Source organism: Cololabis saira, chromosome 2 (genome assembly GCF_033807715.1).
Source record: "Cololabis saira isolate AMF1-May2022 chromosome 2, fColSai1.1, whole genome shotgun sequence".
NCBI classification, from domain to species: Eukaryota; Metazoa; Chordata; class Actinopteri; order Beloniformes; family Belonidae; genus Cololabis; species Cololabis saira.
The window spans coordinates 13,295,080-13,314,049 of record NC_084588.1 but is presented as its reverse complement, the minus strand read 5'-3'; the positions used below and the strand labels follow the sequence as shown (position 1 = coordinate 13,314,049).

General features: G+C 41.0%; 2 protein-coding genes across 3 annotated transcripts in view; one reads left to right on the top strand and one right to left on the bottom strand.

The window, feature by feature from the left end:
• Nucleotides 1-10,854, top strand: part of LOC133458426 (lymphocyte-specific protein 1-like) — a 43,966-nt gene extending 33,112 nt beyond the window's left edge. The window contains exon 14 of one of the 2 annotated variants that reach the window (XM_061738297.1): nt 10,471-10,854. In XM_061738297.1, the coding sequence (XP_061594281.1) occupies nt 10,471-10,496 (26 nt within the window). In that variant the 3' untranslated portion in view covers nt 10,497-10,854. The remainder of the gene's footprint in view (nt 1-10,470) is intronic. The other variant, XM_061738307.1, reaches the window with a different exon arrangement.
• On the bottom strand, nt 1,070-14,177 carry LOC133458418 (mucin-2-like). The gene is made up of 3 exons (XM_061738285.1): nt 14,045-14,177; nt 13,634-13,674; nt 1,070-9,944 (listed from the first exon to the last, which is right to left on the bottom strand). Exon 3 carries the CDS (start codon nt 9,933-9,935, stop codon nt 3,735-3,737), a length of 6,201 nt encoding a protein of 2,066 aa, XP_061594269.1. The 5' UTR covers nt 9,936-9,944; nt 13,634-13,674; nt 14,045-14,177; the 3' UTR covers nt 1,070-3,734.
• Nucleotides 14,178-18,970: the final 4,793 nt, after the last annotated feature.

Genomic DNA, 18,970 nt, shown 5'->3' with positions numbered 1-18,970 from the left:
ACAACAGACTGAAAAGGTTCAAATCCACCTTTCTTCACTCACAAATGTTAGTAGGTTTTCTTGGCCTTGTCTTGTGTGTGCAAAGGTAGATCAAAATACATATCATTCATCTTTCACAAGACGCGACAAGTAAGAAAAACAAATGAGCTTTGTAGATATTCTTAATGATATTTTTAAGGTTATGACTTGATAAATAAAAAACAATTTTAAAAAATGTTTTAAATGTGTTGATGCATCTTCCTGTATTTAAGGGAGTTCCCTAATTTTGTCTCCAATTAGACACTTTCTTGAAATTTTAAAGGGACATTCCTGAGTTAAATCAACCCCCAGGTCTATTACTACTGTAGGTGGTAATGAGTGTAAATGCTCATTGAATTAAAGCAGTTTTAGGCTAGAACAGGATATGTTTAGAGAATAATGGCTGTTAATGTTAGCCCAGAGGGCGAGTAGTGACATCAGTGTAACATGCTATTTTAAGTCTATGACAAGATCATCCACTTCTGTGATATTGTGTTTAGGGTCGCAGCAGATGAGCCATGCTAAATTTAGCTTTGTAGTTGCACAAGCAAGTATATGAAAAGGACCGTTTGTAGTCCTACATTGGGATAAGTTTATAAAAGATGATTAACAATGGACACATAAAGACGAGAGTTCACGGTCTCTGCTTCTGTAGTAATTCCATATTTATGACAAAAGCAACTATGGACAGGCCTTTGATAGATTAAACTTATGACAAAGAAGCACATTTTCTTACAGTTATTTTTCATGTATGTACAAAGTTAGCATTGCATTGGAGACCCTATCAACAACACTGAAGTAGAAAAGATATTTTTAAAACTCGTCACAGGCTTAAAACAACACTTTATTCTGATGTCATTAATTGCCCTCTGTTTTAAGCTTAACCCTTTATAGGTCAGGCAATAGCATACTTGAAATTTTCAAATTTGCTGGTACCTCTGAGTATTTTAAAAAAAGAAGACATTTTCATATTTCAACTCTAAAGAGTTATTGGAAAATATTCCTTCCATCCATCCATCCATCCATCCATCCATCCATCCATCCATCCATCCATCCATCCATCTTATACTGCTTATCCAAGGGGGCAGCAGGCTAAGTAGGGAAGCCCAGACTTCCCTCTACCCGGCCCTTTTGTTTCAGCTCATCTAGTTTCTAGTATTCCGAAGCGTTACCAGGTCAATGAACAAACATAGTCCCTCCAGCATGCCCTGGGTTTTCTACAGGTCTCCAGGACTTTTTTTTTTTTTTACTTTGTAGCTTTTTATTTTAAACTTTTATAGTATATGACGGTTTGTGGTTATTTGGCCTGTAAAAGTGCTTCAATTCACATAGTTTGGTCCTCCTAATGAACGTTTACACTCATTAACATTGGGTACTAGACCTAGTGTTGGTTTAACTCAGGAACATTCCTTTAAAAATTCAAAATAGTCTTTAATTGGGGATAAAATGTCCTTGTTTCTACAGGAAATTTGTGACAGTTCAGAGCCAGGCAGCACACACATTGTAATGTAAAGGAAACATAAAAATATAAATTAACAAGAACAAAGACTGGGTAGATGTAATTAGTTGTCTTTTATAACTATAGGACTTCCTATTAGTGAAATTTAAAGAAGAAAAAAAAGAAAAATAACACAAGATTTACAGCATTTTATGAATTGTTAAAAATCACACAATGAACAAATACATGTTAAGCATCAGTGTAATAAATGGGGCTGTGTTCCGTTTACCATCAAAGAAACTATACAACATGAAGGCCATCTTAAGATCTCAGTTTACGAAAAAAAAGATCGATCACAACAACACGCCAATGTCTGCCGCTGCAGCAGCAAACATGTGAATGATCGCAAATCCATCCTCACTCCATTTCTTCCCTCCAGCTCTTTTCCCCATCATCATCTTCATTACCTACATCTCTGCTCTACATCCTTGTCGCAATCTTAAATCAGCAATCCAAACGTGTGTTGAACACTCAATCAGTCAGCCTCATATGTCACGTTTCCAAGCTTAAATGGCCCCAAATAAGGAGAGCGTTATGTTACGTTTACCATCGTTAGTTCCTTATCACTTCAGACGCCCAATAAATGCTCTCAAATACAAAAGAAAATTGTTTCATTGTTATTATCTCCCCTTCCATATTACTTTTGGTGGGACAGTAAGCTAGCTTTAGCTACACAAAGCTAGTATGCAAAAGTGTTAGCCTACTGTTATTCACAATATGACACTGTATGTCTGAGGCTGAATTAATGACATGCCGTATAACTGTATATTAGCAGGTGTTTAGTTATTAAAGCGTTGCCAAAGTAAATTCAAACATTTGCAGGATTAGTTCTCGTTTGCACAGAGGTGGTTAAGATGCTTCACCCAAAACCAAAAATGCCAGCTTCATGGCGTTAACTCGGAAGAAGATATCTAGATTAAATCTGTTCGAATTCTATCACAGTCTGTACATTCTTCAAACCTGAATGCCCATCCTCAAAACCTGAGATTGGTCAGATTGTACAGTTTCTAGCATGGCTCTAAGCCTCACACCCGTAGTTCACATTTATAAACATGTCTTTGTTCCGTACCGGTCAGGCCTACATCCTTCCATTCTCTGTGGCTATGGATTCCTGGTTGGACCAAATGGCACCATTTTTCCATGCACACCTGACTTTCTAAAATCACAATTTATTCCAGACGTCTACCTTTCAGTCAAATCTGTTCACTTTCTGTTAAAATCCATCTGCTCTGTTGATCCAGGAATGTTAAAGCCCTATTTATTACAGAGATTAAAATCTGCCTGCCAGCGGTGTACAGTAAAGCCTTACTTTGTTTAGAAAATTTTAAAAAAAAATGTGCTTTACATGCATTCTACACAAAACTTTCATTTTTCAAATTACAGAACACAAATCTACGTAATCTAAGTACAGCTGCAGAGTAAGCGATCTTCCTTTCGTTCTTTTTTGTTCTCTTTTTCCAGTATCTGATTGAATCATATTAAAAGTGAATAAAATAGCACCCTTGTATTTAAAATACAATAATACTAATAAAAATAATATGAATTTTGAATTTTAAGTGGTATAACTAAAAAACGTGAGACCTAAAATTTCTTATGCAAATATATAAATCTTCAGTTTATTTTAATGGACTTTGAATTATTTAAGGACGCCCCGTCTAGGTTTCAGTCTCCTGTCTCAAATCACCCAAAGTAACTTTCGATTCCCATCTCTATCTCGTGCAACAACAACGTATGGTTTAACAGAACTCCATCACACATCACTAATGATGAAACCAGCTCACAGAGATACATCCTGGCAGGGGTGACTAAGACACTCACTGAGAAAACACAATTGTGACTGTGTACGAGATGAACAAAGAGGAAATCTTGGCCTGTTAAAGCAACTTAGCCTCCACGCCTCTGGGGGGAGCCTCTGAGCTAAAACATTTCAAAAGTTCCTTTGTGACATTTCAAATTGAAATACCATACTGAGGGTCCATTAATAAGCATTGTGATTATTTACTAAAGAATAATATACCTTTAAGAATAATCTGCTTCCTTGTAGTGGTCTCAATTTTGTTATTTTTCAATAATTACGTATACTTTCAAATATCTTGATATAACCTTTTTACCAAATTCAGCTCCTATTATTTTCTATTTCTCCTTCACTCTTGCCCACTGAACCCCGTTAGATTGTGGAAAATCACAAATTAGATAAATAAATAAACTAAATCACCAATCATCCACGAGGCCCATCAGTTCCATCAGTAGTTTTTGAAGGACCAAAGGCTTTAGCTGTTCTGTTGAAATCCTTCCGTTCATCTTCGTGACATTTGCGTTTAATCAGTCCCATTCCAAACGCTGCTGCTATTTTGTTGAGCGGCTTCTCCGCTGCTTCTTTCAACTTCCTGGCATCAAACCGAGGGCTGTACAGTAGAAGTGGTAAGCGACTGACAAAAGAAGGAGGTTCTGCCTTATGGTCTTGGGGGGACTTTTTGTTTTCTGATTCTTTCTTGTTTTCATTGATCTGGAACATGATCTTCTCTTTGGTAGAGAACATTTGAAAGAGGAGTGCATCCCACATCTTCAGTCCCTTGGGGCCTTCTATGTTTTTAATGACTTCTTGATTGACAGGTTGGTCTTTGGCAGACGTGTCACCGACACGATCTGTTATGTCATCACTGCCACTGGAATTGACCTTATCTTTGGCCTCTGGGAAATTAGGTTCCTCTGGCTCAACGACCATGTGCTTTTTCAGACGTGTCCACCCACTGAGTTTTGCCTTTAGCCCCTTTGGCTTCTGGGCTGCCTTTGCCTCAGTGGGTGGTGTTGTCTCTGCCGTGATAGAAGTCTTATCAGTCACTGAAGATGCAGCCGATGTCACTAACTTCGTGGAGGGTGTGACTGCAGGAATTTCCGTCCGTCTCGCTGAGGTTGTCGTCTTCAGAACGTCCTTGCCTTTGAATCCAGTTTTTTGCTGAGATGGCGGTGATGTTCCTCCGTTTGGAGATGGAGCTTTGACTGAGACTGAGGCCTGAGGCAGAGAGGCAGGAGTGGCAGAGTCAATCACAGCGACTTTAACTATGGGTGGTTTCATCACAGTATCTGTAGCTGGATTTGCAGGGGACACGTTCCTTATTGCTTGCTCTGTCGAAGGCTGAACATTATTCAAGCTAACCTGGATTGGACTGGTGGGAGGCTTTGAGGATTCTGTTTCTACAACAAAGTCTTTCATTTCTACACTGGCTGAGGAAGGTGTTTGTTCTATCTGATTATTGGGAAGTTCTGCTTTTAATATTGGTTTACGGATTAAAACTGGATCAGTTTGATGGGCGGTCACACTACTTCCTGTGCTAGGTGAGGAAAGGGTTGGGTTTGAAGTTGGATTTGTGTTTATGTGTTGCATTGGGGAATGCACTCTTATCTCTGGGGCTGAAGTGTTCTTAGATGTGGGAAGTTTTATTTCAGGCTTTGAGATATTCTCTGTTGGCTGAGCAGGCTTAGAAGGGCTAAGAGGTTTATTGTTTTGAAACGTCAAGGGTGGGCTTGTCAACTCTTTTGCAGTAACCACTGAGGGATTTGTTTCTGTCAAATGCTTAAAAGGAACCGGTGTTTGAGGGGACTGGGGTAAGGTTGGAGTATAAGTTTGTTTAGCTCTATTAAATGCTTTTGGATCTGGTATAGGGGAAGCTCTTAATGCACTCCATGGTCTGGATCTAGTTGGTGGGGTGGGTGGGGCTTTCATATCTTTGGTAGCTTCACTGAGAGGCTGCACATTGGTTGGAGGGTGATTATTTAAAGTAGCATGTGAGAGGGGTGCAGGGTTTACGCTATGAATGTCACTTTCAAGAGATGTTTTTGCTTCACTGATGGAGCTAAGATGTTTCATCGGGGTGTCAGAGCTAAGTGAATTCAATTTAGTTAGGAGATTATCTTCAGTCATAGTGATTTGACTCTGCTTAATTTTTTGTGTGGTTTGTTGTTCAATACTGATTGCTGCTACTGTTTCTGTCATAGATGTTATTGAATGTTTTGTTTTAATTTGTGGACTTGATAAACATTTCTTTTCTGTAACAGGTGGGATGACAGAGATTTTCTCATTCACTGTGGCTTCGGTTGTAATTTGGTGCCTTGGTGTCACAGGTGATCTGTTCATAACAGGAGGGTTTTCAGTTGGTTTACCAGTACCTGGTATAGGGGAAGCTCTTAATGCACTCCATGGTCTGGATCTAGTTGGTGGGGTGGGTGGGGCTTTCATATCTTTGGTAGCTTCACTGAGAGGCTGCACATTGGTTGGAGGGTGATTATTTAAAGTAGCATGTGAGAGGGGTGCAGGGTTTATGCTATGAATGTCACTTTCAAGAGATGCTTTTGCTTCACTGATGGAGCTAAAATGTTTCATCGGGGTGTCAGAGCTAAGTGAATTCAATTTAGTTAGGGAAATATCTTCAGTCATAGTGATTTGACTCTGCTTCATTTTTTGTGTGGTTTGTTGTTCAATACTGATACCAAGGGCTTCAATATGCCCTTTGGAGATGGCTGCTACTGTTTCTGTCATAGAAGTTATTGAATGTTTTGTTTTAATTTGTGGACTTGATAAACATTTCTTTTCTGTAACAGGTGGGATGACAGAGATTTTCTCATTCACTATGGCTTCAGTTGTAATTTGGTGCCTTGGTGTCACAGGTGATCTGTTCATAACGGGAGGGTTTTCAGTTGGTTTACCAGTAAAGGGGCTGGGAACTGAGGTTTGGTTTATCGCAAGATTTGCTACAGATCGACTCTCATTTGTCTTCAATTTAATCTGAGGACTTTTTGGTGTGACATGCCTCATGATTGGGCTCGATGGCAACAAAGGTTTATTTGTCTGCATCATATAACATGGTGGTTTAACATTCTTAACAGGGTCATCCATTATTGGCACAACAGCTTCCCTCTGCAATTTGTCAGTGCCTTTGGTGTCAGTCTTTGAAATATTGTATAAACTGCTACCCAAACTGAGTTTGTTTGATTGTGCTGTACCACACTGAGTTACATTTAAATCTCCACGTTGTCCTGGTGAAACTATGTCTGTGATAGACTGAAGATGGTTTGCAGAAATTTTTGAGGCTGGTTCTACTCTGTCATTTGCAGTTGGAAGATATAGATGTGCATCTTTAGCATTAAGCTTGGTTTCCATTGCTTGTACGATCGGTCCTGTTGCTCTGTGAGAGTTTGTATGGAACCTCTGTCCTTGGACAACCTTACCTTGACCACTCCATCCTATGTTAGTCTGTGTGTTAACAGGTATTATCGAGCTAGTAGTGGTTAGCTTGTCTGGTTCTTTCATTGGAACATGTGATGCGGATGTCTCTAAATTAAAATAAACATCTGAACAATTTGGTGGTTTGTTTGCAGCGACATGTAAGGGTGGGACTTTAGTTTCTGCTGCAGGTGTATCTGATAACATAGCAGGTCCATTTAGTACATTCAAAGGAGGCAATTGATTTTTTTGTTCTAAAAATTGGGTACTGCTGAAAACTTCAGTTTCTACACTTGGTGGATGAATAAATGGGGTGCCTCGCCCAGACAAAGATACTGAGCTGTCACTGGTCAGTGCAGAACATACAGATGCTGTAACAGGCTCATGTGGCAACACAGATGCTGTGGATGTTATTGGTCCTGTAAGGATGTTTTCTGAGAATTGTGTTATAGCATTTTTATTGTCAAAGTATGCAGCAATGTTTGTCTGTTTTGGGAGAATGATATCATTGCTCACTTTAACTGGGTACTTAAAAATGTCCTTTTCTTTGTGTAAGATGGCTTCATTACCCACTTTATTAAAAAGCAGGTTTTCTAAAACTGGTTTTCTGGACTGTTGGATTCCAAAGACGAACCCAGCATTTATAATTGGACTATCTGAGATTTTGCGCTCTATCTGTGAAAGGCATGACCCAGCATTCAGGTTTTCACTGTTAGCTATGTTTCTAACCTGCTTGGCAGTCGGTTGAACATTCGCACCATAGACTCTTGGTGCATGAGGCAATTCCATTCCTGACTGTTCTTTTGTATTTGTAATCCCAGGTTGTCTACAAGATGTTTTATTATCATTCAAAGGTGTTTTACCAAGATAGGAAGTTTTATCAACAATATCCACAACATTTGCTTTATGCACTGCTTCTGCATTTAAAGCCTTCCCTAATGGCAGCGAAGGACTTGACAGACTATTGCTATCAGTTGCTTTCAGCCCTCCTTCCATAGATAACTGTGCCACACTCTGTGTGTGTACCTCACCTGCTTTAGGTATTGGTATTGCAGCCTCAGAGTTCAAAGCTTTTGGTGTGGAAACGTCACTTGTGGATTGTTGCAATGTTTTCTGAGTAAGGCCAAAGGGTAGCTCAGGTTTTATTGTGTCCACATTAGATGTTTTAAGTGACCGTGTTCCATTACTCTGAGCTTCAGGACGACCTTCCTCAGCGACATCTTTGCTACATGCGACAATCCTTGGAGCTAGAAGCTCTGAATGATGGGACTGTATACTGTGAACCGTAGAGGATGGATCCTCATGTCCGTTGGGATGTTTTTCTGTCTTGACATGTGATCCATCCACAGATACATCTGATTGGGTTTTGTCTGAAGGGGTTTCATGTATCTGGGTTTTGTCTGAAGGGGTTTCATCAGTCCTGGAGGCTACAGGGCTGTGAAGTGATGGGTTATTCCTAATTCCACCATAAGCAACATACTCAGCTGGAGTGAGCCCATAATATGTAGATCGTGATTTGGGCTTTGAGGTGGCTAATGACATTTGAGTCTCCAGTAGTGATGCCAGAGACTTGCGTGCCTCATTTACAGGAGGTCGATAGGTGGAGATCACCGGGCTTGGGCATAGTGGTGTTTGCGTTGGAGAAACTGGTACTGGGGTGAAATTCTTTGGTACAGATAAAAAAGATGGAACCTTTGGCAAAGATGAAGCCGTGTTTTCTGAAACTTGGTCTGTTTTGGGGTTTGGGTTACCTGATGTTGCAGGTTTAATAACAGTCACATCAGGTAGAGTCATCTCTTCTCTGTGATAAAGCTCAGTGTTGGCCAGGCTTAGATTTATGGTACTCCTTCGTATATTAGGAATCTCTATTTCTTTATCATTGTTGGGTTGGTTGATGGTAGTTATGTTACTAGCATTAGTTTGCTTCCATTCTTCTGTGGCAGGAGGGGGGTTGCTCAGGGGGCTAGTCTGAGCTGCTATTTTTTGTTCCAGTGCCTCTTTCACGATTCCAGGTACTTGGAAATCTTCAGAGGAGATAAGAGCAGGACCTTCAGCAAATAAAAGTGGGTTTGGTTTTGATGTTTCAGAGATAGGTGTTGACATTGATGTGTAAGAGGGAGTCTGAGGTCTCCCACTCCGTGCCCTTGGTGGGGTCAGTTTCTGATTAGTGTTGACCACTGATCCAATCATTTTCTCCCTGTTTGTAGCAGATAATGGTACTCCCTGGTAGGCTGGGGTTATCTCCATGAGATCTTGGGTAGAAAGTGGCTTTGAAATTTCATAAAATGTTGCTTTTGATTTATACATTTTAGCTTGGGTGGATTCAACAAGTGATATTTTTGAGGCAGTTATTTCAGAGGACATTTGGCGAAGAGCACAATTCCCATTGCTGGTGGATCTGCCAGTCCATGATGTCAGGTTCTCATTTTTTGAATTTGTGTTCATCTCCCTCTGGCTGGGAATGAAGGGTTGTGTCTCCGAGCTTGAAACTGATAGCAGCACTGGTAGAGGGGGTGGTTCTGCAACTTGAGAAGGTGCCGGGCCTGGGCAACAGTTGGGGGAGGCAGGGGATAGGGTCACTTTGTGAGTTGATATTTTGGGACTGGACTGCGACGTGGCAACTGTACAGTCTGTTGTGACTGACCCATGGGAATTTGGTGTCATGTTTAACCTGTAAGCAGAGGGAGGATGCAGTACTGGAACCTGATGTGGTAGTGATGTCGAAGGTGGCATCATGAAAGGGCTCACATCATCAAACAAGAAAGAGGAGCACTCATACAGCGGAGCCACCTGGCCCTCAGAGATCCTAATCTGAGCTGTGTGGGACGGAGGCTGGAAGCTGCCGTTCTGGCCACGGGTGTCTCTCTGAGGATGGGGGAATGCAGGCGCAGAGTGATCACAGGAAGAGCCAAAGGGGAAACTAGATCCTGAGACGTCTGCAAAGGAGACTGAATCTGGTGTGCTTGGTGGGCTGGTCTGGTCACCGTGCTCGAGATCTGTGCTGGCTTCGTTGACGGGCGACAAACAGGAGCGGAAGGGGATGGGCGTCTGTGAGAGGCTGCCTTTTTTCTTAGCTCTCTTCTTCTTGAGTTTCTGAAGCCTTGCATTGTCTTTGCCCGGTTTTGGCAGTAAGGGTGGAGGATACTGCTGGGAAAGGTCAGGCTCCAACCCATTACCGTAGTAGACCTCCATCAGCATTTCAGACTCCTGCAAGACACATAGCACACACCAGTTGATTTATCTTAACAAAAAGTAACAAAGGAGACTAAATGAAGCCAAATTTAGTTATCATATAGAATTCATATTATTTATTTAAAAGTCTTGTAATATTAGCTGATACAGGAAATGCTTTTGAAAATGCTTCCTCAAAGTTCTCAAAAAAGTAAAAAAAAAACCCAATATCAAACACAGTGGGTTGAAAAGATGTTACATGACACACACAGACACACAGACAAACACACAAAGGGCTGGTTTGGTATTGGTTTTGATTATTTCAGAACAAGATAATGAAAAAAATCAGAGCAGAACTGGAACCGAGCAGCTGGAAGTAGTAACTGGGAGCGTTTTGTTCCAACAAAGCTGAGCAAAATGAACATTTCCAGCAGTTGTGATCTGGGTAGTTATTTGAGTTGTTTTTATTATCACATGCAGTAAATATTTGATTGAAGTCATTCATTTGAAAAGAATAAATGCTATTTACAAGTTTTATTTTGTTTCGTTTTTGTCTTCACAGATGGACAGCTTTATGAAGATTTGTGAACCGGATGTTTTGGATACATAAAAACCACTTTCACTTCAGCATTCTCTCTATTTCAAGCTTTATGTTGAAAAGTACCTAAATTCTGTTACTTCCCCTGAAAGGTAGCGCAGTAAAACGTGAGTCTTTTCTTTGTTTAAAATGGACAAATCCTCATTTCATTCTGTGACCAATATCTCAAGGCACTTAATATATCTTTGAAAACAATTAAAAACATTTAAACTGATAAGCTGTGACTGATTCTGTAGTTCTTAACCTCTTGAAAAAAATCACTTTGACTTCTTTTTAATTAATAAGGGATTGTGTTTCCACCGCAACATAGACAGCTTTGAGACGAGTCTTGAGTTGACTTTAGAAAACTCTGAGCAATTACAACAAGGTTCATTGAGGGGCTCCAAAACTGTTGATTGGGTCCTGAAGATGTTGCATGGTTACAAGACAAATAGTTTTTGGGAATAGAATGGCATGTAAAGCTGCTGCTTAAGGCACTGCTACTTTGAAACGATGACAAACCACTAATGAAAATAGTCTCTCAAGGAGGCTGTCAGATTTAATACGAGCTCTGGGGACGTAAAAGTAAACCCAACGGAAGATGACAGGAGGGTGAGAAGGTTTATGCAGAGAGGAGGATGCTCGTACATGACTAATGCTCACGGCCGATGACACTTAAAATGTGAGATAAGATCCAAACTTATTGGGCGCTGTCAGAAACATAATTAACATGACAGTATATATACCGTCATGTACAAAAGTTACTATCCCCCTTTTTAATTCTCCTGGGTTTTTTCATTTTGGGTGTTTGGGGGATGTATATGTGTGTGTTTATGTGTAATGAAACAACATTATAACCCTGTTATACTGGACCTTAATGTTTGTCAAATATAATCTATGAAGAAACAATGTCTTTTTTTCCTCAGCAAGGCATTATTCATTTAACAAAAATGATGCCAAAAAAGTAATAACAATGTGGAAGTTCTCCAATGGTTCAATAGCTCATAGCTCGTAGCTCGTAGACATTTGACCAGAATAATTTAAAGTAGTCATTTCCTGTAAGACTCTTACAGCCTGTCACATCACTGGAGAGGAATTTTGGCCCATTCTTCTTTACAACATTATGTCAGTTCATTGAGAGTTCGGGATATTTCGTTAGGCGTGGTTCTCTTGAGCTCCCGCCACAACACTTCAGTTGGGTTGACGTCTGGTATTTGTCCGTCTTTATTTTTCAGATGTTCTGTTGAAATGATGATGAAACATTGTTCTCCAACATGCTGCTAGCCTTAAAGCCAGACCACTCCACTTGGGTCACATCTGCACATGGGTCGTTAGCAGATGTTTTGTTGTTTGTTTCGATGCAGTGATGCGAGCCTCAGTGGTGCTTCTATGTTCTTGTTAGACAGACAAGGCGTTCTCCTCCCAAACAAACAACACTTGTTCATTCATTTTCAAACTGTGCTGTCACACACTTTAACATTTAACATTCTCACTGAGGCCTGTGGGGTCTGACATGCAGCTCTTGGGTTTCTTTTGTTTTGCTGGAGCATTGCATGGTCTGACTTGGGTTACATTTGCTGGGGGGTCCCACTCCAGGGAGCTTTGGAAACTGTCTTGAATGGTAGATCATTGAACACCACAAAACACTTGGAAATTATTTTACAATTCTTTCCAAATTGATGTGCCAAACTTGCTTCTCTAAGACGCTTATGCCTTTCCCTTTAAAGGAGCTTGAGGCAGGATTTATGAAAAAAATTCGTATACGTTTTAAGTTTTCTAGTAATAATGTCAGATGAAGTGTTCCAAACCCAAAAGAATGAGCCCTCTAGTGTATCTCTCCTTTGCCTTGAACAGGCTGTGTAGTGCAAAATGTGATGCAATTCGGAGTCTGAATTTCCCGCGCTGTCCTGCGGATGTGACGTCACATGACGCTGCATGCGCGTTCTCCCCGTTCTCCCGTGCCGGCTTCGCTGTTGGCTGCAGTACCCCCGACGGCCGTCGTGGTGAAGGGTGGCGCTAGAGAGTCTCATTTCTTAAAAGGAGCCTCATGCTCCTTTAAGCATTGTGTTAACACACCCCTAAATGCTCCAGAAGAAACATCTGCTCTTATAGAGGTCTGTACACGTGACTAAAAGGGTATTTCATAATGTCTACATTATTATTTTTTTAACTTTTTGATCTTATTTTTTGTCAACTAAATAATGGCAAGCTGAAATCATTTTTTCCTTTTTTTTTAAATAAAACCTGATTTAAAGAAAAAGAATGATAACAACAAAAGAGACAGTACTAACTTCAACACAAATGCCTCCTGGAGTAAACAGGCAAATATGTAAATAAGCATGGGACAAGCAATGAGTAATGAAGCTGACTCAAAGAAACAGCTGAATCATTTGATTTACCGGGTTAGAAATTAATACAGACATGTGAATAGCTTTGCATTTGCTGTTACTTAATGGTGGCAACCGGAGCTGAATTGTTCTCTTCCTGAATATTAGAATGCGTTTGAGTTGCACTAGAAAGGATTCACAGTCTAATTTTAGACTGAGGGAAATAAGAGTAAATATCCTGACACCGAGCACCTGCTGCCTGCTGTCTTGGACTCGTTGAAATGGCTTCAGTTTGTTGGAAATAAAATCCCAGGCTCAAATCCTCTTTGAGCTGCTCCAACTATGATCTTATCCTTGCATATGGAAGCAATGTTCAGTTAAAATTTTTTTTATTCATGCCTTGCTCTGACCAGTTCTTTCTCAAAGGAGGAAATTATTGTAGTAATATGGATTTTCTGAAGTTCGCCCATACAAGAGCTGAATATTTGAAATACAATAGCAGAGAAAGACCTTTATTATTCAAACAGCATGATATGGTTTCCTGGTTTTGAGTGACTGTTTATCAGGAATCCTCATGGTGAAAGTGACTCGCCGTGTCAGTGACAAAAGGCCAGCGGACACATGAGACGTCCCCCATGTAAGGCTGTTGGGCTGGACATCTGGGAGGTTTCCACTGCGGCAGCAGTTCAAAAGAGGAAAGTATAAGATTAGCTTTGTGATAGAACTGGTCCACGACCTCAATCTATTTGGCTTTAGGAACGTCATTAAGCAACATGGAGGGTTAATAGCAGGCTGCTACATTATGAGTCTGAAACACTTACCTGACATGGGGATATGTGTTGCTTGTGTTTTACTGGACAGGCTGCAACAGAAACAACACACCAGTTACTAATTACTTTACAGTCAAGTTCATTAAAAGGCCGCGATTTTAAAAAAAACAAGCGTAGCCATTGTGGTGGTGTGCCAGTTTAATTAAATGGTACCTCACGCTTACATTAATCTGCTAAAATGATGCAGAAACATTCAGCATTTTAAACATGTCATCGCAAGCTCTGCTGATGATATACTGTAATGTCTGATATGCGGCATGCCCTTAAGATTAAAAGTCGTGCACGCGCTTGCCATCAAATCCTACACCCTTTTTTGCGAGTCAGCACATGGCCAATGTGTCAGGAGCGTGCCACAGATCCACCAGCCTGTCAATCAGCGGACACTGAGTTTGCCTGGTTTACCTTCAGTGAGCGGCTGACGGGACAAACTGCTCCCTGCTTGTTAATCCCGGCTCAGGGTGCCGCAGGGCCGTCTCATCCTGAAGCAAACTGGAGTCTTAGGGAGCGAACCGCCGTGCCTGCAACCGCTCCAAAAATAAAACTGTTGCCCTCAGTGAATGTTGCAAGGGCAGGGTGAGGGGGTTTCCAGGCCACCTGAGACAGCGGAGGTGCAGCCCCTACAGGCCGACGCCGGCCACCTCCACCTGGGGGAAGGTGGTCACCTCCGGAGCAGATCGCTGTGGAAAAGCCGGGAAGCCGACTCGTTCATCGGTTTGTCGACCTCAGTGGAATTATATTTAACATCAAAACCCCCACTATCACCCTGGACAAGTCATGCTCGTCTCTGCAGCTGGGTTGTTATTGTGAAAATAAATAAGATAAATGGCGTATAAAACAAGTTCCAACTCAAGCAAATTAACAAAAAACTGCTGATGAAATCGATGCATTAAATATCAGTCTCAAGACTTTTCACTGTGATACGTCACTTTTGCATAATTGTTTTATCACTTTAACGTACTCCTGCATAAACTACTGAATGTGGTAATTTGACTGATGAATGTAATTAGTTACTGATATACATTATGTATACTTTATACTGATTTTATCTGACAAAGAATATATAGTAGTAATATATCATAATTATCCACTACACATCATTTTAATTGGAGTTTGTCTGGAGTCACTTATAAATGTAATCTACTTTTAATGTTTATTGCAATACCGATTTATTTATCGAAACTACTTGCGTCATCCTACTGTAACCATTTATGGTCTTTACTAGCCCTGCAGTCATCCTAATTCTTTCCCAAATTCTAAAAAAGTTTCCTGTTCAGCACAAAGAGCTAGTCTGGTTCCTCTGGATTTGGTTTCCAGGGGGAGGAAGTACCAAAGGCGCAGTAGAAACGGGGTCTGGTTGCCACTGGAGAGGGATACCAGTCAGAACAGTTGAATATATGACGGCAGCCTGTTGCAGCCGGCTCGTTACGTTCTTCCCGGAGGAAACGTCTAGCGTCGGGAGGAGAAGCAGACCCACGGCTCAAGTGGCTGGCCAGCAGGGTAGCTGGCAGGCCTCTGGAAATGTTACAAAGAGCTCTTTAATCCAACATGACACTTTTCATGCAGCCGGGTGAGGAAGTGATGAATAAGCAAAAAACTGTTGGATTTTACTTTGAAACTACAAAAAGAGAAATAAATTAGAATAAAGGACAATGTCTTGGTGCAGGATGACCTCTTCAAGTGTATTTCTATTACCTATTTGAAATGTTTTTACTTTATATTTTACAACATTTTTAAAGCATCAAACTGGTATTAACTAATTCAGTTCAATTAGGTCTGTGTTGTATTTTGTCTTTCAACAAACGTGTTTTCAGGTTAAATTAAAAAAAGGTTGCATTTTTTCCCAATTTCTTTTTAGTTTTTTGCATATATATTTTTACCTTTGGCTTGTATAAATTGTCTCCATGGTGATACTCTATTGGTTCATGTTTTTGTAAAGTATTCAAGTGCATGTTTTGTTTATATTAATGTACATTCTGGTTAGCCTATATTTAGTGTTACGAATGCAGACTGTAAATATTGATGCGTGAAGATCCCAACTCAGTAACGGTTCCTATCAACATGGATTTTCCCAAAGAGCTCTCTTTACATCATAAAACTTTATTTCCTCTGGTGGATTTGTTTTCACGAGGCTCGGACTGGACGAGGATGTCACGTGCTGCTGGGAGGTTCGTGTCTGCAGAGTCACCCTGGCAGCAGGTCAGTACCATCCAGAGGGAGGCAGTGGTCACTCTGTCCTCAGAGAATGATGAGGGTCTATCCTTCGTGTGTTTTCTTTATTTTAATCAAAGTATTTCCTCATTTCCAACTTCATAAAACTGAATGTTGTGTCTGTATCTGCGACTGACAACGACGGCATCTAACCATAGAGGACGCTGTTGTGCAGCATTTTTAAACTAACCTCTGGAAAGCAACTTCTGTTGAGACAACAACTTTTGTACATTTATTTAAAAGTATATTTATCACATTCGGGGAATCATTTTTGCATTACTGGATAAATAATATTGCAAAACAAAAAAGAAGTAAATAGCTTCTTTCCATCCACAGTGAGATTAATGACACTGGAAAACTTAGTGACGTAGAGATTTCTTTTTTTTTAGTACAATATAACTTCCAACTAATATAAACTATATAGAGTTTAACTCTATATAGTTAGAAACTCTATATAACTATACAGTGATATCGATTTTTTTTTTTTTTATCAATCCTTAACAAAAGTGTCAAGATCCTTAGGGACTTGTCGTAGAGATTATTTAAGGGAACAAAGCAGGATATAATTAACTCATGCACCAGACTAAAACAACTAGGGAAAAGGTTTAGCTTTTCAAGGCCATTTCCACCTAAATAAAACCCATTTCCAACACCAAGATGCTTAATCACATCATAAAAAGACAAGAAGAGGGCCACTGGGTGGCACAGTGGCTGAAGCAAGCAGCCCATGTACTGAGGCTACAGTCCTCCTGCATTTGGCGCAGGTTCAAGTCCCAGCCTGCAGCCCTTTGCTGCATGTCATCCCCATTCTCTCTCTTTACCCCCTTCCTATCAACTCTTTTTTTTTTTGTAAATGTTTTATTGTTTTTTTCATTTATCCCAGACATGAAAAGTACAGAACATATGCATGACTTCAATTTGCACATTCATCACCAAAATGTAAAAGTGCATTGTTCAGGTGAAACATTGACACAGTGAGTCCACCATTCCCACCCCCTCCCACACACCCATAGGTTTACAGGATATAAAGCACACTTGAGGAGTAATAAAACAGAAGTGAAAAGGGGAAAAATAAAACAAAACAACAACAAAAAGAGGGGGAAAAAAAGGGGAGTGTTCACTGCTGCAATCGATCATGTGTGAGTTCCATCCTATTCATTGTCAAGGGGCTCCTGTAAGGAGTCATAGAAGTCGAGAAAGGGACTCCATATTTTGAAAAAACATTTGAGGATCCCTTGAGTGTGTTCGACTCTTTGAATAAAGGCCTATAACGGCTCGAGTGAGCCACAAAATCTTTTTTTTAAAAGACTAGTGGACAGTGTCCCCAGAGAGCTGCAACATGCTACAAGCACTCGTCAGATTTTTTTTGCCACGTACACTCATACAAGGATTCTCTGCTGGCAGTTGTTACTGCTTTATTGGTTGAAGCTTGAAATTACAACGATGCAGTGGTGTAGGGATGACCATTTTGCAACAAAAACTCACTCAGAAAGCACTTGAAGAACAAAAAAGAAACATCACGTTAGAGTACAGAGTACATCCTTTCTTTTTTTGATCCACGCTGAGTTTTGGTGCATCCTTGGCTATTGAACTGGTTCCACTGGCAATGGCAGATACAGTATACCCCTACCTGTTTACCTACAACACCAGTGGGATACATGAAAGGTCATGAGAACAAATGTTCATTCATGCATCTCTTACCAGCCATCCATCCATCCATTTTCTACACCTGCTTTATCCTTTCCAGGGTCACAGGAGTCTACTGGAGCCTATCCCAGCTACTTTCAGGTGAGAGGCAGGGGTCCACCCTGGACAGGTCGCCAGTCCATCGCAGGGTAATGTCTTACCATCTTATTCACATTTAGGGCCCCGGGGATCTGCTGAAGCCTACCCCAGATCTTTAATCAGTAAGCAGGAGTACACCCTGGACTGGTCGCCAGGCCATCGCAGGGCGATGGCAGGTATTTTTCATGTTGATCCCAGAACACTTATTACATTATTAAAATCAGAATATAAGGCAGTATTTATACAAATAAAACAGAATAAATGTTAAATGGAATAATTAACACAATCTGAGAGTAATGTGCTCCATTAGAGGCACATTCAGCACAGATGCAAAGGTCTGACATTACTGCAGCAAACATAAACACCCAACACGTCCCCTGAACCAACATTGCAGAGCCATTGGACACATTCTTTACAACCATCCATCAGCTCAGCGGGCTTTGGGACGCAGGCCAACAGCCTGAGCAGAGAAGCCCAGACCTCCCTCTTCCCGCCTTCCTCTTTAAATTCTTTCGTTGGGTTCCCTAGGGTTCCCGGGGGGTTCCCGGGGCAGGACACGGATATAGTCCCCGCCGTGTCCTCGGTCTGCCCCAGGACCTCACACAGATGGACATACCTGAAACACTTCTGCAAGGACCGCTCCAGGAGGGCTTACAACTACAAAGCACCTCAGCAGGGACTCCCTGATGCTGAGAAGCAGCAGAACTACTGACCAAACTCCTCACTTCATCTCTAAGAGGCCCGTAGACTGAGTGGTAAACCAGGAGTCTTGCTTTTGGCTCAACAAGCTCTTCCCCGCAACGGTCAGGCACAGATTCTGCACCAATCCACGTGGTGGTCTCCTGCTCGTCACTCAGGAACAACACTCAGAAATACTTAAAAGACTTCACTTGTGTGAGCATCTCTCCCCCTAGACAGAGAGGGCATTCCACTCTTTCACAACTAAGAGTGATGGTCTAGGATTTCAGGGGCTGATTCTCATCTACAGCACTTTGCACTCACCTACAAACTGCTCCAGTGATAGCACCAGTCAGTCGAGAATCACAGTTTGACCATCATATCACCCACAAAGATTCTGTGAGGGGTTTTGTGATGTGACAGAAACCTGCAAATATGATTGGCTCGCTGAATTACATGTTTTCCGACTCAGGCAGCCCAAACTACATGACAAGGTTGTTTCATGTCCAACTTTTCAGTATGCCTGTAACTTCAGACACCCAAATATATGATATCAAGCACAGAATTGTGTGTTTTGTTTTCATAATGTATCCCTTTAATAGAAACAAACATAGAATAAAAAGTATTGATCCAAACACAGAATCCTGTGGAGCACCA